General features: G+C 52.6%; 1 protein-coding gene across 1 annotated transcript in view; it reads right to left on the bottom strand.

Annotated features, from left to right (window-relative positions):
• CFDP1 (craniofacial development protein 1) overlaps positions 1–22,329 on the bottom strand; it is a 137,392-nt gene that overhangs the window by 11,402 nt on the left and 103,661 nt on the right. Inside the window, exon 6 of the mRNA XM_030581732.1 lies at positions 2,966–3,124. Within this exon, the coding sequence (XP_030437592.1) occupies positions 2,966–3,124 (159 nt within the window). The remainder of the gene's footprint in view (positions 1–2,965; positions 3,125–22,329) is intronic.

Here is a 22,329-nt window from a genome sequence, read left to right as displayed (position 1 = left end):
TTTTTAAAATAACCTACATTGCCCAATTCATTATTCGCTATAAATAACCTGCAATAATGGAAGTGGGGTAACTATGAGCTGTGTCAGATGAAGGTACACTTGCTGTAAAAGATGTCTCTGCTAATGAGGAGAGCTGATAGTTCCCCCTTTGGGAGGATTTTATTGGCACTTTGGGTCCCCTGCCAGTCATTTGCAATCACACAGTGTGACAGCCCCAGTTTGCCTGTGACAAGGAGAGGAGGAGAGATCTAGTGCAGATCCCCCACTGGGGTTGCCCTACATAACACGGCACAGTTAAGAAGCTGTGCCACACGTTCAAGTTTATAAAATATGATAGAGCGACAGATTTACAGCCAAAGGGATGTCTCTTCCCCCACTCCCTGTCTCAACGTCTCCTTTTCAAAAGCAGGACAGGCCCTGAGGATCTGACAGAATTTGGGTTGAACACAAACCCAGATTCCATTGCTGATGAAAAATAAACCCATGGATTGAAAATTGATGACGAGGGGAAGAAAGAGACATGGGCAAGTTAGACGTAGCCAGAGGGTACCACTTGTCCCCTTTAGCTTTGGGATTACAGCAGGCCATGCTGCGGAGGGCAGAATGAACTGTGTTACGAAAGGAAGGAAACCGCAATTCCGCCACTCAGCCAGAACAAGAATGCTGATGGAGCAACTTCTAACAGCTTGAGAAAGCACGCGAAGGCCCGAGCGCTGCCCTGAGAATGTGAACAGTGACTTTGGCAAGGTTATTTTTTTTTAAAGGAACAATTTCTTCCCCCTGGCCATAAGACATACGATTACTATTTCTATAGCGTCTCGGGTTTGCCTGGTGCTTAACAATCTGAGCCTTGGCTTGCCATGGGTGACTGGCTGCTTTCCTAATCAGGTGGAACCCATCTTCAGTTACACAGTGAGATCTGCAGAGCCTGCCCATGTGACAAATGGCAGCAGAAAGATTCGTAAAGGACACATGAAGCACGGCTCACCAGCAGGCACCAGGAACAGGCACCATTCCTCATCCTAATAGTTCTTGTTTGGATTTTTAGAATGAGACGTGTCAATTACTACCCACTGAATTGTGGACAAAAGCCACTTGACAAATATCTGAGGGGAGGGAGAGGATAGTAAAAATGGCTCATACAAAATAGCCAGGTCGCAAAAGCAGCCAATGAAAATGGTGTTTGTGTGATCTCGTGATCTCAGGCTAACAGCTGCAGTTTCACCACCTTACCCCTCCCGCCCCCCATCATTTACTAGTAGCTTTGGCTCACTTATGTGCTTGGAGGTGAACGTGATTAAAGGCGAGCTGGTTGTCTGGCGACCCCCTGATGTTACGCATTTGACTAGTATCAAATTTTTTTAAAGAAGAAGTCTCGTGTTGTCATGGCACCATGTTTCTCTTCTGTGTAATGACAAAGCCACCTGCTGATAGCTCAGTGGACCTGAGATCTGCTTGGGCAGTTAATAAGCAAGGCTAGAACCAAGCAATTAACGAGGCTGAAGGATCTTCATGATTTCCTATAAGATTCTTTGTCCCCATGCTGCTAAATTAGTATATTTAATGCAGTGATACTGAAACTGCAGGGGCCCTGATCAGCCCGGACATAAGCAGGTGCAGCACCACTGCAGTCAATGGAGCTGAGCTACATCAACATACACCAAGGAGGCATTTCTGGGTAAGAAGAATGTCTAAGGGTTGATAGAAGGTTGCAGAGCCTTTCATTTTATGCCATTGGTTTGAATACAGCCCAGATCAATAGCAGCCTAAAGTCCTGATGGCTGCTCAGTTATCCATGTGAAATGAATTCTCAGGTGGGTTGTTAGTCCAGCTCCTGGTAAAAAAGTGTCCACCACATGGACATAACCATTTTAAGCAACTGGCACCACTAGAGGCAGCTACAGAGATCTCAAAGGCTGATGAGCATGGAGATTCAACTTCCATCTATATCCTCTTGAAGGCAAGACCCTGCAAAGCCAAGCTAAGGGACGCCGGTGGGACTTTGTATGGAGGAAACTGGCACTGCTCATCATCTACCCATTCTGGGAAGCGGAGCCCATCAGAGAGCAGAGGGCTCTGGCACAGCCTTGCTTGCAGACATCTGTCACTCCTGGTGATGCTGACATATGCCATCTGAACTGTAAGCCTTCCTCAGGTGGGCTTTTCCCCAGAGAAGTCCAGCTCTGAGCACTAACGGAGTTCACTGTGTTGAGATGACTCATCAGGTCTTGCACAAAAGCCTCTTCCCCATCCTGGCAGGGCCAGCTCTAGGTTTTTTGCCGCCCCAAGCAAAACAAAACAAAAAAACCTCGAAGAGCACAACTGCCAAAGCAAAAAAAAAAACCAAAAAAAACCCCCACCCAGAATGCCGCCCCAAGCATGTGCTTGGTTTGCTGGTGCCTAGAACTGGTCCTGCATCCTGGTCTAACATCTCCAGAGCCTGAAAAACGAGCATCTTAAGCTGGAGGGCCAGATCCACACTTAGTGTAAATCAACACAGCTCCTTTGCCTTGCTCTGGCTTGATGAAATGCCACCCCCATCCCCTGCTCTATTGGCACCCACCTGTCTATGCTGGAGAGGCCAACAGGGCAGATCTAATAGGATGAGTGGTATGTTAGAGGCCAGGGATATTTCAAAGCAAGCAGTACAGGGGGCCACCATCTTTTGTCAGTAGATTGCTGGACTGGCTACTCAAAGACCCTGGTCAAGCTGCATTTGCCACCCTATCAGGAGCCATGCCAACCAGAGTCTATAAGGGTGGGCCTGAAAATCCTGCTGATGGCTTCGAGGACTGTGGAAGCGCTCAGGACAGCCAGACATCCTTCAACAGTCTATCCCTAGGACCCTTAGAGAGAGATCAACAGCTGCCTAGTGCTTTGGGGTTTGGTTACTTCTCTGCAGGAAGTGACGGTTTCCTGGGTGCTTGGCAGACCCCAACTGCGACTAAATAAAGCACCATCTTACCCTTCTTTCCCTCGGTTGTAGATGGCCAGATCTTCCCCAATCCCCTCCTCCTCCTTGAAATTCTCCCAGTCCAGTTTGGATTTCTCCAGCGTGCTCATCTTCTGCTTTTTGGAGCCAATCTTTCCCAGGAGGCTGCTCATGCCACTTGGCTTCTTCACCCTGATAGAGACGACGAAGCAGACACTCATTATTTACTGAAAGAAGACGTCATTATCACCTCAAATCAAAACAGAGATGAGAAATGCTATGTGTGAACCAGGTGGCCCCAGCTAAGGAGAACGGTTTCCTTTGCTCAACCCCTGCGTCAGAGACACTCCAGCCAACAAGCCACATCTCCTTGGAGCCTCTCATCCCATGCAGATCTGATGGGCAGAATCTCTTTGAGGTGAAAAGAGCTTCTGCCCTGCAAGCTCACAACGCACTGTGAACAGCAAGACCGCGGTGGGGGAGTGGGGGGCAGAGCTCCATACCCTGCTTTAAGGGGCTAATGGTATTAGCCACTGCTTCAGGAGACTTATACACAACCTGGGGCAGACACAGAGCTTAAGAGTCCCCTTCTAATACATAAGGCTAAATGAAAAAACAGGGTCTGTTGGTTTGTGAGGAGCAGAGAGGAGAGAAAAGCATGGAGACTGGGAAGCCCTTTAAGGCTTGCACAGCAGTGGCACTCACAGTGGCATGAATCATATCAGCCGTAGCCACCTCTGCAGGGCTACTAAAGCAAGGAGGCTGATGGCCACATAAGTATAACAAATGGGAAGCACATCACATAACTAGGAAGGAGCAGCTGGCCAGCTCCCTGTAAAACAGTGACCTCCTCCGGGGTGCCCCCTTGTGGCCTCGTGACAGCCCTGCAAGTGGCCCTTCGCCTCAGTTTCCTTTTGAGACCCTAGTAAGTCCATGGAAGCAGATCTAGTCCATCAACATAGTTTATTAACAATACATAGCGCAGATAGTCCCAAAGTATAATCCATATCACCCCAGTTCAAGCAGTCCTTGTTCTCACCATACCCCAGGGTCTTCCATCACATCCTTATGCATCTTCTTCCACCCCAGCCCTTCCTTTTAGGGTACAACCCCACTCTCCCCTGCAGGAACTCCTGTAGCCTCTCCGCTGGGAGAGCATCTTTACCAGGGAAGCATCCCTCCACCTCCAGCCCTCTCACGGTTACTCTGGGTCAGCTCTCCAGCAAGGAGACATCAGCTGGTGAGCTCCTCTGCTGCTCCCCCTCCCTTCAGCTCTCTCTGGGCCCCTCCAGCTCAGAGTCAGCCAGCATCTACCTCTGCTGCTGCTCTGGTCCTGGCTCTCTGGCTTGAAGACGTCAGCCAGCAAACCCCTCTTGCTGTTTCCCTGCCTTCAGCCTTTTCCCAGGAGCTGTCTTGTCTCTCTGGCAGCTCTTATCTCCTGCCTGCCCTTTTTATAACCCCCGAGGTGCTGCCTTGCCCTCTTAATTGCCCCAGTAGGAGCACCTACAATGGAGCAGGAGAGCTTAGCCCAGGCACATGATTTGCCAGCCATCCTGTTACACTCCTTGTGATACACTATTGCCACCACAATAAGAACTCCCCACTAGACCTCTAGACTAGCATAGGCTTAATATTACCTTCCCCCACCCGAACACTAGAGGCTTGGATAATATGGTGATGGAAGCATCAGGAATTCCCAGTCAGCCAGGCAAAACCTATCCCTCATGCTCTCATCCATATAACACATCAGCACCTCTGACTCTCTGCCCCCTGGGATCCTAGATTCTTGCCTCAGGCTGGATCTCTGGGATCTCAGAGGTGTCTGATGGACATAAGCAAGCCCGGATGTGTATGGTTATGAGCAGAGGACATCTTCCCACGCACACCGGATCTGTTCCTGATGCGAGATTGTTAGTCTACCATGCGGCACCAGCAGAGGCACCCAAAGCACCTATCCAACAAGGGAAAGTTACTCTGTTGGTTTGGCTTAGAAAATTCTGCAAAACTTCCTGGTTGAATCAATTGTGGGAAATTCTGATCCAATCCCAAGTGTAAGTTATCCAGGATTGTTTGTGAAACGGTCTCTACTGGGCTCTCTCTCGCTCTCATGCTTCCTGGTGCTCCCTTCCCCTCGTATGTTACAGGAGGGGGTGCAGCAGGTGTTATTCAGAGTCCAGCAAGGCCCAGCCCCTTGCCGGCATCCAGTGGAGAGCAGTTGTTACAGCAGTGAACAGTGAGGAAAAAAACAAGAAATCACAAATCTGTGACTCTTGGGATAAAACACTAACTTTAGTGACCAAAATCATCCCCGTTGTCCAGGGGAAACCAAGGCACCAAACAAGGAACGACCTGCCCTAGGTCATAAAGGCAACAGGTCTCCTGATTCCCATTCCCCTGCTCTGTACCACTAGGCCTCATTCTCTGCCTTGGCAAATTAAAGATCTGTCAGCACATCGTAAGTCCACTGACCTTGAGCTGTCAGTCTCATAGCATGGGGCAGTGTAGCAGAGAGCACTCCCACCTGTTCAATGCAAAAAGGAGCTGAAAGTCAAACCCAAGCAGTGCCACACAGCGTGACCCCACCACCTCCAGTCTGGGCTGGGAAATGCACTATGATGTGAATGAGCCAGGCCAACAGGCTCAGTATCAGAAGCAGTCAATCCTCGAAGCCAGAAATGGCAATGCAGCTCATGTTAACCCAGCCTGCAATCATCAGCACCCCACCCCGCTGCACTCCTTATTTACAAGCATTCTCCAGTCCTTCATTTCTGCACAGCTGTGAAAAGCTTGAAAGGAAACAATTTGCTTTCCAGAGCAATGGGGGTGGGATGGATGGGGGTGCAGGTGCATGCAAGAGATTGCTCCAATCCACACTGAACACCCAAACTCAAGCATACGCTTCATGTGCGTTGCTGTTCCTTGGGAAAGCATCCAAATCTGTCCTTATCAGGTCATTAACACAGTTTGTTTCCCTAATTTGCAAGCTTCTGAAGAAAAATAATTCAATAGTTTCTATGAGACTAAATCCAGGAAGATGGATTTTTACAGGCTTCAGCCAGAAGACTCTCCAGACAAGCACGGCTCACAGCAGTACCTGCCACTTCCTGACACTGGCTGGTCTACTGGGGAGCAATGCTCCTCGGGGATCTGAATCCAGATCAGACTGTGTTTGCATGACAGCTATGGTGTGTGAAGGGCAGGCTCACTGTGGCAGGTGTGCATTAGAGGCCACTCCTGTTCAGATTGGTCTGGTCCACCGTCCGTGAGCTGCCCCAACAGTTCTCCTTGTCCATCACTAGGGTAACATTTCGGCAGCAGGCACTTTTCACCTTGGATGGACACTGCTCGGTCCTTGATTGTTTTGTTCTCCTCAATGTTCCATGCAGCTACTGGCAATACTGGGGAGCCCAACCTGCACCTTCCTGAGGCCTCCTTTTGCCCTACCTCCTCTCATTACACAGATCCCAGATTGCTACAATTCTCCTCCCACGTGGGAGGGTCTAGTTCATGTTGCCTTGACAGGCCAGCCAGGTGTCCCAGTGGAGCACAGCTAGGCTAACCCTGGCCTCTGGCGTGGAGTGCAGTGTCTCTGCTGAGCCCTCATCCTCAGCTGGCTTGAGGAACGAGAAACCAAGGGCCGGTCAAACCCGGGGGAGGAGCACACAGCATAATCCTTCTCACCACAGAGCCCACCAGCCTCCATGTATGTGCCAGTGGGGCTGGACTGAATGCACCCTGAAGGAAGGTACCCAGAGCAGGCAGTCACATCCCTGCCAGGAATACATCCCAGCTGAAAAGCGTCTATCCACTTCATAACACGCACCCTTCTACTCTTAATAATCAACCTCGCCCTTACCGCCAGAGACTCAGAGCCTGCTCCCTTTTAACCCATCTGTCTCTACCTTTGCAGTTGTCAAAGTACTGCAGACGTCTGTACAGACGAAAGAGAACTAGACTGTAGGAGTTTTGGGAGGAGGATTTGGCAGATTGGGTTCTGGTACCTGCAAAGGCACAGACTGCAGTTTGAGGTTGCAGCTGGATGTTTTGGCTTAAATGATCAGCAGTGACAGAGTTGACATGTCAAACTGAGTCAATGATGCATCGAGGTGTATGGAGCAACCATTGTTTCGGGCTGCCTCAGGAAGACAGCTCTGCATCAGTTCACCTTCAGTCCAGTTTGAAGGTTATCTTGATAACCATGGGGGCTTGCAAGCACTATCATTAAACAGAAACACAATTCCACAGCAAATTGAATCCTGGAAGTCACTGGTTGCTGTCTAACCGGGCTGATTGCTCAGTTCTAAACCCAGCTTAAAGCAGGGACATGAAGACTAACACTCCCATTACTGGAAAGATTCCTAAGCAAAGCTACAGTATTCTCCTATGTCTCCAGGGCAGTGGGCTCCACACGTTTTTGATCGCGCGCCACTACCAGTAAAAACTTCTTGAGCACACACCCCCAATATATGTATATTTATGTACGTATAAATTATGTACTTGTACTACTGTACTAATTTATAATGTACATTATAAAAAATAAAAAAATAGAAATTAAAAAAGGATGAGATAAAGATGAAATAAACAATATTTTTAAAATAATGTTTATTGTATTTTATTTATTAACGGTACAAAAAACCTTTTTGCTCTCAAAAAATTGTTAATATTTTTTAATGAGAGCAATGTGATTGAATATATTTCATTATTTCTGAAAATCTTGGTTTAACACTGTGATGCAGCAATTTGAAGGTCTGGATTAGGATTAGTGTCTGGGAGGGGCTCAGAGTGGGGGTGTGGGGTCTGGGAGGGAGTTAGTGTCTGGGAGGGGGTTCAGGGTGGGGGTGTGGGGTCTGGGAGGGAGTTAGTGTCTGGGAGGGGGCTCAGGGTGGGGGTGTGGGGTCTGGGAGGGAGTTAGTGTCTGGGAGGGGGCTCAGGGTGGGGGTGTGGGGTCTGGGAGGGAGTTAGGGTGCGGGAGGCCGCTCACGGTGGGATGTAGGGTCTGGGAGGGAGTTAGTGTCTGGGAGGGGGCTCAGGGTGGGGGTGTGGGGTCTAGGAGGGAGTTAGTGTCTGGGAGGGGGCTCAGGGTGGGGGTGTGGGGTCTGGGAGAGAGTTAGGGTGCAGGAGGGCACTCCAGGTGGGGGTGCGGGGTCTGAGAGGGAGTTAGGGTGCGGGACGCCGCTCACGGTGGGATGTAGGGTCTGGGAGGGGGCTCAGGGTGGGGGTATGGGGTCTGGGAGAGAGTTAGGGTGCAGGAGGGCACTCCGGGTGGGGGTGCGGGGTCTGAGAGGGAGTTAGGGTGCGGGACGCCGCTCACGGTGGGATGTAGGGTCTGGGAGGGGGCTCAGGGTGGGGGTATGGGGTCTGGGAGAGAGTTAGGGTGCAGGAGGGCACTCCGGGTGGGGGTGCGAGGTCTGAGAGGGAGTTAGGGTGCGGGATGCCGCTCACGATGGGATGTAGGGTCTGGGAGGGGGCTCAGGGTGGGGGTGTGGGGTCTGGGAGAGAGTTAGGGTGCAGGAGGGCACTCCGGGTGGGGGTGCGGGTCTGAGAGGGAGTTAGGGTGTGGGAAGGCACTCAAGGAGGAGGTGCGGGAGGAGGCTCAGGGCTGGGGCAGGCAGGGGGTACAGAGCACTTACCTGGGGCAGCTCCTGTTTGGTGCAGGGGGTGTGCAGGTGGCTCTGCGCAGCGCGGCACCGCGCCCATGGCCACAATTCTGGAAGCTGCCATTGGGGGCACGGCAGGACGAGTGCCGCCGGAGGGAGGAGGGTGGCCGGAGTGGGGAGGGAATGAGCGAGCGGGGAAGCTGCCCCCCCCCAGGCAAGGCCACCTGGAACACAGGGGCTTTAGGGGCTGCAGGGCCCCGGGGCCCTGGCCTGAGCTCTAAAGCCCCTTTTGGAATGCGGCCCTGCGAGCACAGGCCGGAGGACTCAGGAGGAGCAGGGGCAGCCGCGCAGCCAGCGGCCGGAGAGAAGCGGCGTTTTTCCTCTTCAAAGCACCACTTCTCTCCAGCTGGCTTTGAAGGGGAAAGCGCCACTTCTTTCCCACCGCTGGCTGCGTGGCTGCCCCTGCTCCTCCAGGGGCTAGAGGACTCAGGGCCGCATTCCAAAAGGGGCTTCAGAGCTGCAGGCCGGGGCCATGGGACCCCTAAAGCCCCTGTATTCCGGGTGGCCCTGCTTGCAGAGGGCGTGGGGCAGCTTCCCCGCTCGCTCGTTCCCTCCCTCCTCCAGCCACCCTCCCGCCCCCCCCGGTGACACTCCTCCTGCCGTGCCCCCCAATGGATCGTCTTGCGCACCACCTGGGGTGCGCGCACCCCACTTTGGAGACCACTGTTCTAGGGTGCAGTTGTACCTTTCCGGATGCCTCTGACATGCAAAAAATCTTCCCACAGGAATACAAGGGCAAAGGAAGCAGCTACTGGCACTCTGCTTGCAAGAGAGAACACCCCGGAGCAGATGATTGTGCATTTGCCTTGCATAAGTGCCAATTCTAATATCAGATGTCTGTTTAAATTGTGGAAAAAAAAAAACCCAAGATGACAAAATAGGAAGAAAAGAAACAAACAAAATATTGGGCTAGTGCCCCCCACAGCATTCCCTGGCGGCATTCCCTGAACTAAACACAACTGAGTGGAATGACTAATGCTGTATTCACACACAGCAACTTGATACATTGAACCGTGAGAATGCTTTAAACCCCTTACTCCAGCACAGACGAAGGGGAGAATGTACATAAACACACATGCATTCTGTAGGACAGGAGGTAACTTGAGGGTGTGTAGAAACATGGCTATCATGGCAACGGGCGTGAGCTAAAGAACCTATACAGACAGATGTTTCCAATCACCTTAATCTCATTATTTGATTCTGCTCATCGGTGCTAGGCAGACAGCTACATGCAAGTTGGACAGGGTATGAGACAGGAGTTGGCACATGCCAAGAGGTGTCCAGTTATTGCAATTTGTTACATGCTGACGTGCTGCAAGGTCCTGACCAAGGCGCACAGTGAACATGCTCACTGCCCCCAGCAGCTTACAAGACAAGATGCACTGGGAGACCCAGCTTATTTTTTAAGTCTCCTTCTCTTCTCCTTATTTCTAGAGTGGGATGCAAAGGCGAGATCAGAGTTAACAAGATGCTATGCATATGGGTAACTTGCTGGACCAATATTTAGTACAATTTCACCTGCCTTTAAAGTGGGAACTGGATGGAAAGGGTGTCTGTAAATTCCTCTGTCTTCTTTGGAAATGTTCTGTCCCTCGTACGTCCTCAGTGACACATCACAGATATCACCACATCACTGAGAACAAATAGATACCAGAAGGTACTACTTCCTCTTCCCTGCCCATTCTTCAGCAGGTGGACACACACAACCGCGACTATAGTGAAATCCAGCTGGGGGCTCTCTTGATGAAGACACCTAGGAAGCTTGTCTGAGATGACTTTCCCCTAATTCTGATCAATTGCAGCAGGCCGTTTAGTGCTCCAGATGCACGGCCCATAGCAACACAGCTTGGGATATGTTCACCTTAAGGCATCAAATGCCTGTCCCACCCAACTCCCATCCATTTCCAAGAGTGAAGGGGGTCAAAAAGAAATGGATCTGGGCTGGAGAGATAAGGATGCTGCTGGCTCTGCAGGTCAGGCGAGGGCACTGCTTGGGGAAAGTAGCTTTCCATCTCCTTGTTCCACTCCCCCACCCCGGTGGGAAATCCCAGCCGTTCCCCTGCCATGATGTGCAGCCCAAGTCCCACCAAGCGGGTGTTTTTTGGAGTGGGGAAGTGAAGGGCTGTGGACAGGTGGCAGAGAACATCACTGGAACAAAACTCCTGTGGGAGCCACACGCCATACGTGGTGCAGGGGACTGAGAAAGAGCACATAGGAACAAGGACTTTGTAGAAGGCCCTGTCCTTGGCAGGATCTGGGAATAACCAATGCAGAGCAAAACTCAGAGTTATAGCAGTGTAGCGGGGTGGACCCCCGCTCCTGCCCTGAAGGATTACAAACAGCTCTGGGAGGGGGCTATGGCTGGAGAAAGCAGCTCTAAAAGGCTGGGCTGATTGTGGGAAGTGGCTGCAGCTAGGGCCATGCCCCAAACAGACTCAGCTGGCCCTATAAAGGCAGAGAAGCCAAGGGTAGACAACTCTCCCTCTGCCTGTAGAGGGAAAAAGGCCTGGCTGCAGGGAGCTAAAGACAGCATACCTGAGTGGAGCAGGGCTGGGGACAGGCTGAGGAGCTGGGGAGCTCTAGCCTGGAAAGCCCCGGGCTGCAGCCTAGCAGAAGGCCAAGGAGTACTAGGGGTTGCAGAGGGCAGCCCAGGGGTAGGCCAAGGCAGCAGGTCCAAACCCTCCTTGCCAGTGATGAGTAGGCTGATACTGCAGTCTGCCCCAGGGCATGGGGCTAGATGGTGACTGGCAGTAGCCATACACTGAAGTGAGGTGTGGATAGAGGGTGGGGGTTTCCCAGGGAGGGGAGACCCTGAGAGAAAGGGGTTACTGCCAGGGGGGCAGCACCCCAGGTAACAGGGCACTGGGGTCCTGGGAGGGACACGGGGCCAGAGGACAGGCGGATCACCGGCCTGCAGAGGGCGCTCTGGAGCTGGAATCGAGCTAATTCCCAGGAGTCACCAGCAGGCGGTGCCACACGGGTGAGTCTGCAGGTCTACAAGCAGTAAATGCTACTGGAAGGCAGATAAAACCTCATGCTTCAGGGCGTAAGCCAACTTTTAAGCACTAGACATTAGGATGAAACTATCAGGGGAGGCAGATCTGCCCACATCTGCCTACTGACGGGCTTCTTGCATCTTCCTCTTCAGCAGCTGGTGCCGGCCACATTGCAGACAGGATGCTGGGTGAGCTGGGCGGGGGTTCAAGGCAGGCTGGCTACTCCTATTTTCCCTGCCACTGTGTATGCGGGAGATGCCGTTGGACGGAGTCAGTCACCATTCTGAAGGACACGTGCGAGATCTTCTTGCTCTGTGCAGCGGCTCTGAACTCCCAAAATAAATCCAACAGCAAACCCCCACAGTGGACGAGAGCTGTTGAGCTTGTGCCAAAACCGAAGGCCATTAAAGTCTAATTAGGGAGTCGTACGGCATTATATGCCTCGACGGTTTGAACAGCAGGAAAAGGGGATAGATTAGCTGCATTGAGTGCCAACTTGAGGAATTATTACTCTTTTTGTAGTCATTAAGGGTATCTGCTGTAGCATCTTTAATCATTCTCACACTTAATGGAGAGAAGGCAATTTGCTTAGATGCAAAGGGATCATTCCGTGTATGCGTGGATTCCTGGGATCATCGTCATGACAGCAGAATAATAATCACCTACTTAGTTAGACAAGCCCTAACTTTCCATGCTTAAAACCTGGAGAGATAGTGCAGTCCCGATCCAGCAATCAGATCCGTGTAAGGGAACTCTGGTTCTGCCTGGATGTAAGGGGCCATCTGCTCACAGCCAACTACAAGCTCTTTGGAGCAGGAGTTGGCTCTCCTAGTGTGTTTGTGCCCAGCACAGCATGGTATCCTGATCCCTGGTGGGACCTCTAGGAACTATCACAGTGCAAATAGTAAACAACAGTGATAACACTACGCTCTACGTTACAAGGGCGTACTGATCTCAGCAAGGCCGATCCCAGGCATTCAAAAATCATGAGCTTGTCTCAGAAATCCCACAGTCTGAAGAACAGTACATGTGGGGTTCCTTTTGTTTGCCTTTAAGTTTCCACCAGCACTGGGGATGAAATGGAATGAAAGCTATTCAGCAATCGATTCCCAATCCCTGCCCAGTTTCCAGTTGCTCCCGGTTGAGTTGGGATCTTGGGGCACTTTGGCTCAGCCCCTATTCCCTTCTCCCCACTGTGTACCATATGGCGTGTTACGCTCCTAAAGCCAGGCAGTATCTCTTCTGGCCTGCAGCAATGTAATTACAAAGGGCTTGCTGGCCTTCGATTCATAAGCGGCAAACCCTGGATGATAAAATCTGATGGTGCTGAAACTTGGCTAGTCGGGGCTGCCAAGTGAAAACTTCCCTGCCCCACTCCATGGTCAAATTGGGAGAAGCAGCATAATCAGATGCACCTGAGGGGAACTGTTAGTGATGTGCATAGACAAACCATTCATGGGCCAAGACTCGGCCTTCTTCCTCCTTTCAAAAAGTGGCTATTAAGCATAGCTGCTAGTAACCCACCTATAATTGTATTTTTGTCAATGAACATCTTGTGAATGAATAAGTGGCCGCTGCAGCGTGGAAGTGCTCGCGCAGGCATCCAGCTTATTTTACAGCCGCTGGTTCCTGCAGGGCACCCAGCGTGCCACAGCAGCTGAACAATGGAGAAGAACATAAGATGACAAAGCTAGACATTCTTCTGTTGAACCCCCTTTAGGAGAGATCTTTGTGCTGCTGCATCCTCAGTGACTTGGAGAAGCCCATCAAGCCCTAGCAAGTCTTTAAAAGCACAGCGTTGCCCTGGCAAAGAGAGTCAATGGGGAATTACACTCTGCGTCAGAACACAGTGCAAACCTTCCTGCTCGCCTGAGACATGGTTGGCCAAGCCAGGGTGGTTCACTGGACACCACTGGAAGGGAAGGCGGGGGTTTCTGAGGACTTGGGTGAAGTCGCATGAATCCAGGTTATGAAGCATGGAGCTGCAGTGGTTTCGTTAAAATCCTGTTATAATTATAGACCTGTTGTCCATGTGTTTTTCGCCAGCTTCCGCCCAGCACAAGACCTATCCAGCCCCACACCAAGTGTTTTGGAAGCTACCCCTTCTCCATCCCATGTGCAGAGGGAGCAGAAAATAAAACAAAGGACTTGGGAAGCAGCACAGGTGTGTACATATTCACCCTAGACCAACACAGCTCTAACCTACGGCCTCCTTCATACCACCACGGGCCTCTTCCAGCTCACCAGGACTTTCCTACAAGCACATAATGGAGCACACCAGCATGGGATGCTGTTGAGCCACATTCAGCTCAGGCCCTAGGGTGGGGCTTTGATACCAAGATGATGGGCACCTTACATCCCCCACAAAGCACTCCCAGGCTCCTCCCCACCCCCTGCAGCAGAGAGAACACTGCATCCCTCCCTAGCACCTTCAATCAAAGATGTCCAGGCGTGGCTAGACACACAGTCGTGGTGTACATCTCCCAGCCCCACTGTGATGGAGGGTTTTCTCCCCTTTTCATACAGGGCAGAACTGACACCCACAGACATTCAGTGATTTTCCCAAGGTCACCAAGGGAACCTGTGCCAGAGCCAGGCGCAGAACCTCCCCCTTGCCCTGTGCCATTCTGCACCCACAAGAGCCTCCAGAAGTTAGTTTACCTGGAGATTTACTGCTAAAAATGCTGGTTTGTAACTGCGCTCTAAACCTGATTTTCAGGGGCAGGTGCGGGCCAAGTTCCCATTTTTTAAGAGAAAACACTTCACTCAAGCAATTCTGGGGGTCAGTTTTGTAACGGTCTAGGCAGTGAGAGAGCTGTAACAGATAGGACCGCGGCGCTACCCAGGCACAAGAGAGGGCATCCCACTCTCAGTTCCTCATTCGCTGCGGACGGCAGGCTGCACAATTCAAGCCCTCCCAGAAGACCCGTTACATCGCTGTTGCATGGGATGGTAGGCACATGACTCTTGGGGAAACGCAAGGGGACTGCACAGCTCAAGGGCTTTGCAGAGTCCCAACCATATGAAAACCTGACTCCAAACTCCAAACTCCTTTCCTGCTAGCTGCTTGTGGGGCAGAGGAAGGCTTTGGGGGCATCCCATATTGATGGTCTATACAGGGACATTGGCAATCAAAAGTGAAGGGAAGCAACAGGATGGCGCTTCGCTCCACATTGCAGCTACGTCAGGCAGCTTTGCAGAGGCTGTGTGTATTATCAGACCTTAGACCTGCTGCTACGCTCCTCACTAGCCCTCTGCTGAACTAGTGTCTGCAATGTTATTCCCTTGCAGTGCAGCCGAGGAAGCTGCGCACTTGGTCTCCACACATCACAGTGCTTGCCAATGGCACAGACCAGTTTAATGAAGTACAATCACTTGCCTTCCCTCCCCACTCCCCCCTCCAGCTTTGACAGAGCAGGCTTGTCTCAGTACTTGCTGCAGAGCACCTCTTCGGGTGTGGTGGCGAAGAGAGGCTCTGTCCCCTGGCTCTCCCACAGATGCAGGTATGCCAGGAGATGGCAGGCCGCCTGGGATCAGCGGAACAAGCAGGAAATCCCTAAATGTGGGGGGAAAGGTGGGCGAGGCCAGGAACGACGTCATTTTGCAAGGAGAAGGGTGCTGAGGGGTTAATAAATAGAAATACTTGTGCCTAGCAGGGGCTGCTGTGAAGCTGAATAGTTTCCTTAACTGCAGGAAATGGTTCTCATTAGACACTAACCACAGCTGGGCAAGCTATGCAGCCAGTAAATACTTTCTCTGTCCTAAATAGAAGATTCTTACCCAATGCATCACAGACCACCAAGCCCACCCCCTCCTGTCCCAGGACAATGTGCCTGCGTGCGAGAGGCACTCTCAGCAACACCACAAAGAGAGAAGTTGTGTAGAAATCCGCAGTTCTGGCTCGCAGCCTAGACACCAGTGTTGGTTCTTGGTTGGCGACGTCTCTGAATCCGCCTTTTTCAGACGGAGCACTGGGGCGTCCGTCACCGTGGGTACAGAGCACGAGTGGAGCGTTACTCACCACAGGGCAGCTGCTCCCTCCCCCTGAGGATGTGGGATGGCTGGGTTATCCTCTCAGAGAAAAGCCCTGTTTTCCCAGTCCTGGGCTAGGAACTTGCTGAAATGAACCAGGCTGAGGTCACTCCAGCTTGGACAGTGACTAATCACAAAGGCATTGGCAGGCTGAGCTCAGCTGGACGTTCGTCAGAAGATTTTTACCCTAGCAACACTTGGTGGGTTGGCTGGACGCCCCCTGGAGTGGCGCCGGATATATACCCCTGCCGACCCAACCGCCCCTCAGTTCCTTCTTGCCGGCTACTCCGACAGTGGGGAAGGGGGGCGGGTTTGGAATGGATATGAGCAACACATCTCAAAGAACAACAGTTACAAAGGTGAGTAACCGTCTTTTCTTCTTTGAGTGCTTGCTCATATCCATTCCAGTTAGGTGATTCCCAAGCCTTACCTAGGTGGTGGGGTCGGAGTAAGATGTGGCAGAATGCAAAACTGCTGAGCCAAATGCTGCATCATCTCTAGACTGTTGAACCAGAGCATAATGCGAAGCAAAGGTGTGGTCCGAGGACCAGGTAGCTGCGCGACATATTTCCTGGATTGGTACATGAGCCAGGAAGGCAGCAGATGAAGCCTGAGCCCTGGTAGAATGTGCGGTGAGATGGCCTGAGGGAATATGAGCCAGGTCATAGCAAGTGCGGATGCATGCCGTCACCCAAAAGGAGATCCTCTGCGAGGAGATAGGTAGTTCCTTCGTTCGGACTGCCACTGCAACAAAGAGTTGGGGCGATTTACGAAAGGACTTCGTCCGTTCGATATAAAATGCGAGCGCCCTATGGACATCTAGGGAGTGCAATTGTTGTTCCCGTCGTGATGAGTGCAGCTTCGGGAAGAAGACCAGAAGGAAGATCTCCTGATTGGTATGAAAGGCCGATACCACTTTAGGGAGGAACGCTGGGTGTGTTCGCAACTGCACCTTGTCCTTGTGAAAGACTGTATATGGTGGGTCCACCGTGAGCGCCCGAAGCTCGGAGACTCGTCTGGCCGATGTAATGGCTACGAGGAAAACTGTCTTCCAGGACAGGTATAGAAGTGAGCAAGTTGCCAACGGCTCAAATGGTGGAGATATAAGTCTGTTTAAGACTAGGTTGAGGTCCCAGGTAGGGGCAGGGCAGCGTATTTGGGGGTATAGGCGTTCCAAGCCCTTAAGGAACCTGGAAACCATAGGGTGTGAAAACATGGAGCGGCCACTTTCTCCTGGGTGGAAGGTAGAAATGGCCGCCAAGTGCACCCTCAATGGCCGCCAAGTGCACCTGCTGTTTGAGAGACCAGAGGTAGTCCAGGATGGTGACGATCAAGACCTCAATGGGAGTAACATTTTGCGTTTCGCACCAGCAGGAGAAACGCTTCCACTTGGCCAGATATGTAGATCGAGTGGAAGGTTTTCTGCTACCCAGGACTACTTGTTGCACTGGAGCAGAACAACGTAACTCTGACTGGGTTAACCACTCAGGAGCCATGCCATGAGGTGAAGGGACTACAGGTCTGGGTGGTGAAGCCTGCTGTGGTCCTGAGTTATGAGGTCTGGATGATGAGGCAAGGTGATTGGGTTGGCTATCGACAGGTCGAGCAACATGGTGTACCAGTGTTGCCTGGGCCACGCAGGGGCGATCATGATCAGGCGAGCTCTGTCCCTGCAGAGCTTTAGTAGGACCTGGTGAACCAACGGGAATGGCGTAAAGGTGTAAAGTAGATGGCTCTTCCATGGAATCAGGAAGGCGTCCGAGATCAAACCCCGGGAGAGACCTTGGAAGGAGCAGTACCTCTGGCATTTCCTGTTCTCGCGGGAAGCGAAGAGGTCTATGTGGGGAAATCCCCACTTCCAGAAGACAGAATGTATAATGTCCGGACGAATCGACCACTCGTGAGACAGGAAGGATCTGCTGAGTTGATCTGCCAGAGTGTTCCGAACTCCTGGGAGAAAGGACGCTACCAGGTCTATCGAGTGGGCTATGCAAAAGTCCCATAGTTGGATTGCCTCCCGACAAAGGGGGGAGGATCGTGTCCCTCCCTGCTTGTTTATGTAGTACATGACCATTGTGTTGTCTGTAAACACTGAGACACAACGGCCCTGTAGGTGTTGCTGGAATGCCTGGCACGCCAGGCGGACTGCTCTTAGTTCTCGGACATTTATGTATAACGCCAGCTCCTGAGACGACCAAAGTCCTTGAGTGCGAAGATGTCCGAGGTGAGCACCCCAGCCGAGAGATGACGCATCCGTTGTCAGGGACACGGAGGGCTATGGCGGATGGAATGGCAGTCCTGCACACACCAGGGAGGGCGTCAGCCACCAGTCGAGGGAGCCTAAGATGCTCAGGGGAAAGGTGACTACCATGTCTATGGCGTCCTTGCCTGGTGGTAAACCGAGGCGAGCCAAGTTTGAAGGGGACACAGACGTAGTCTGGCATGCTTGGTCACGAACATGCAGGCAGCCATGTGACCGAGGAGGCCAAGACAAGTGCGAGCCGAAGTTGTCGGGAAGTTTTGAAGGCTTTGTATAATTGATACTATTGCCTGAAATCAGGGTCGTGGTAAACTGGCCCTTGCGAGATTGGAGTCCAGGATGGCCCCAATGAACTCTATTCTTTGCGTGGGCACTAGAGTAGATTTCTCTAGGTTGATCATCAGGCCTAGTCGCATGAAGAGGTCCTTGACAACGCCCACATGACTGGTGACTTGGGCCTCGGAGGTCCCCCGAATGAGCCAATCGTTGAGGTACAGGGAGACGTGTATTCGACGACGATGGAGGGAGGCAGCGACTACAGCCATGCACTTCGTGAATACCCGAGGGGCTGTAGAGAGGCCAAACGAAAGGACCGTAAACTGAAAATGCTGATGGTTGACCACAAACCAGAGGTACCGTCTGTGCAGAGGGTAAATGGCAATGTGGAAATATGTGTCCTTCATGTCGAGGGCGGCATACCAGTCTCTGGGATGACTGTCCCCAGGGATACCATGTGGAACTTCAACTTTTTCATGAACTTGTTCAGTCCTCGCAGGTCTAGGATAGGCCTGAGGCCTCCCTTCGCCTTGGGGATTAGAAAACACCGGGAATAGAACCCCTCGCCCCTTAAGTTCTTCGGTACCTCCTCTATAGCTCCCATGGCAAGGAGCGTCCGTACCTCTTGCAAGAGGAATTGCTCGTGAGAGGGGTCCCTTAAGAGGGACGAGGAGGGGGGTTGGGAGGGAAGGAGTGAAATAAACTGGAGGTGGTATCCGAATTCTACCGTGCATAGGACCCAATGATCCGAGGTTAATTGGGTCCACGCAGGGAGAAAAGGGGAAAGGCAGTTGTAAAACTGAAAAGGATCCTGGGAGACAACTGGTACACCGCCCTCGGGCACACCTTCAAAATTTCGGTTTGGATCCCATCATTGACTTCGAGGGACCGTTGTTCTGACCCCCTTGAGGCCCAGACTGTCATCTGCGGTTGCCTTGACCTCGCCTCCTGCCAAAGTCCTGTCTTGGTCTAGACGGTGGGAAAGGGCGTTGAGGTTGGGTGCGGAGGGATCTTCGTTGAGTCTGTGGTGTATGCATCCCGAGCGAACGCCTAATCACCCGATTATCTTTCAGACTCTGTAGCCTACGGTCCGTCTTCTCAGAGAAAAGACCCTGGCCATCGAATGGCAAGTTTGGATAGTGTGCTGAAGTTCAGGTGGCAGGCCTGACACTTGAAGCCATGAAATACGCCTCATGGCAATTCCAGAGGCCACAGTTCTGGCTGCCAAATCGGCAGCGTCCAGCGAGGCCTGGAGAGAAGTTCTTGCCACCTTCTTTCTTATCTCCAATAGTGCTTTAAATTCTTGGCGGGAGTCTTGCGGGACCAGCTCTGTGAATTTCCCTACCGCCTCCCAGGTGTTGTAATTATACCTGGTAAGTAGGGCTTGCTGGTTCGCCACTCTGAGGTGGAGGTCCCCCGCGGAGTAGATTTTACGGCCCAACAAATCCATGTGCCTAGCCTCCTTAGATTTTGGGGCAGGGGCTTGCTGGCCATGGCACTCCCGTTCATTTACAGACTGTACGACCAGTGAGCAGGGAGGAGGGTGCACGTATAAGTACTCATACCCCTTAAAGGGCACCATGTACTTCCGTTCCACTCCTCTGGCTGTGGGCGGAATAGATGCCAGGGATTGCCAGATGGTATCTGCCTTAGCTTGAATCGATCGAATGAATGGTGAGGCCACTCGAGTTGGTGCATCCGCCGACAGTATATCTACCAAGGGGTCCTCAACCTCCGGAACCTCCTCCGCCTGTAGGTTTATATTCAGGGTGACGCGCCTCAGGAGGTCATGGTGTGCCCTGAGGTCAATTGGAGGCGGGCCTGATGAGGATGTCCCCGCTACCACTTCATCCGGGGAAGAGGAAGACGAAAGGCCCGGGACGAGTGGGTCCTGTATGATCTCCTGACCATGGGGGACGTCAGGGACGGGTGGGATCTGAGGGTCTGGTGCATGGATGGAAGCTTCCTCCATACCCGCGGGGGGGGGGGGGGGCTGACAGTGGCCTCTGGCACCCGGTGTTCCGATGGAACGGAGCGTGATGTTACTGCGGGTTCACCTGGGGCTTGGTGATATGCCCAAGGTGTCCAGAAGGACCACTGATGAGGTCCCTGGTCTGGGCCGTGGGTCTCTTGGAAGACTCGGCTGTGAGTATCGGAATCACGGTCGTGTGCGTAGGAGGCACTGTCCGCGTGTGATGATACTGATGTATGGCGAGACGGCCACGGAGGAGCTGAAACCACTTGGGAAGGGTCTCTGCATCTGGTTGAGCCGTCTCCACACGGCACCGGAGAACGGTACCGGGTGCCATACCGGTACCAGGAATGAGACCGGGACCTGCAACCGGAGTGGTGCCGGGAGGTCGACCGGGACCTCGAAGCTCTACGTTGAGAGTGCTTGAGAGAAGTGCGGTGCCGTGAACGGTGCTGGGAGCTGGATCAGTGCCGAGAGTGTCGGGTCGGCAAGCGCGGTCTCGAACGGTGCCACGAGTATGACCGGTACCGAGATGGAGAGCGGTACCAGGACCGGGATCGGTGACGGGACCGAGAACGCCGGTGGGACCTCGATCATGTTGCGTGCCTTTCAGCGGTGCCGAGCGAGGATGGTATCAGCAGGGCAGGCTTGCCTACTGATTGGATAACTCGCACCGGCGCTGCCGGGGGTTGAGGCAGCGCAGGGTCTGTCAGGGCAATCAGCTCGCCTGCCGTAAAGAATGTCTCCGGCGTGGAGGGAACAATAAGCTCAACCACAGTGCATGCCGGGGAGCTATCAGGCACCAGACTCGATGGCTCTTGCGAGGCCGGAATCAACGGCGCTGAAGTTGTCGGTGCCGCGGCAGTTGTCGGTGCTGGGCGGTCCGACTTAGGCAGGTGTTCTGACTGCGACTTAGGCACGGGTGTCGCAGGTGTCTTGTGCCTCTTGAACCGTGGGGAGAGAGCGCAGTGCCGGGCAGGCTTCTGGGTCGGCGATGGTTGGTGCTGAGGGGCCTTCGCGGTGCCAGTGCGCTCCGGTGCTGAAGATGCACTTCTCCCTGGTGCGGACTATCCGGCGCTCAGTGGCGAGGGTGGAGGAGTATGGGCTGCCTCCATCAGGAGCTGTTTGAGACGAAAGTCCTGCTCCTTCTTCGTCCGCGGCTTGAAGGCCTTGCAGATGCGGCACTTGTCTGCAAGGTGGGATTCCCCCAGGCACTTAAGGCAGGAGTCGTGCGGATCTCCTGTCGGCATCAGCTTGCGACACGCCGAACAGGGTTTGAAACCCGGTGAACCGGGCATGGGCCCCAGCACCGGGTGAGGGGAAAGGGCTAAGCCCCAACCCCTCTTAACTATATACAATAATTACGTTAAAGAACTAATAAAACTAAGCAGAAATATAGAAAATGGAACTATATACACAATAACGATGAAAGAACTACGATAAGCTAGGGAGGTGGAGATCAGCTAAGCCGCGCTCCACTGTTCCAGTGACCGACACGGGCGTTAAGAAGGAACTGAGGGGCGGTTGGGTCGGCAGGGGTATATATCCGGCGCCATGGCGGCGCCACTCCAGGGGGCGCCCAGCCAACCCACCAAGTGTTGCTAGGGTAAAAATCTTCCGACGAACGTGCACGCAGCGCGTGCACACTTAACTGGAATGGATATGAGCAATCACTCGAAGAAGAACCAGACTAACACGGCTACCCCTCTGATACTGACGACTGGCTCTTTGCTTGGTGAAGGAGTGAAGGATGGGGAGGCGGCCAGCTGATATTTGCATTTTGATTGTAGTTTTAATTCTCTTCCCAGGCACTGACAGCCTTAGTTTAGGTGGATTTTTATGTATTTAAGTCTAATTAAATCAATTTTCTAGCTCAGATTAGCAGTGATTCAGCCTCATCATCTCGGGGCTGAGCAGTGGCCTGTATGAAAGAGCAAAATCTCCATCCAGTTCTAGCTTTGCTAAATTCACCTCGAGCAGAGGGCAGGACGGAAGGGCCACATGAGGGATCTTTCCTCTTGCCCAGAGCCCCTGGGTGGCATAGTTCGGAGATGTGTGCACTGCCACCGCCCAGCCTGTGCCCACTGGGGTATACAGAGCTACTTGGTCTCCAGAGCTACCACCCAGCACCTTTGCCCAGCCCTAAATTCCCCCAAGAGCTGCAGCCAGTGAAATGGATTGTTTGACCATATGCTTGGGGAGTA

This window comes from Gopherus evgoodei, chromosome 12 (genome assembly GCF_007399415.2).
Source record: "Gopherus evgoodei ecotype Sinaloan lineage chromosome 12, rGopEvg1_v1.p, whole genome shotgun sequence".
Lineage (NCBI taxonomy): Eukaryota > Metazoa > Chordata > Testudines > Testudinidae > Gopherus > Gopherus evgoodei.
This window is presented reverse-complemented; position numbering and strand designations above follow the sequence as displayed.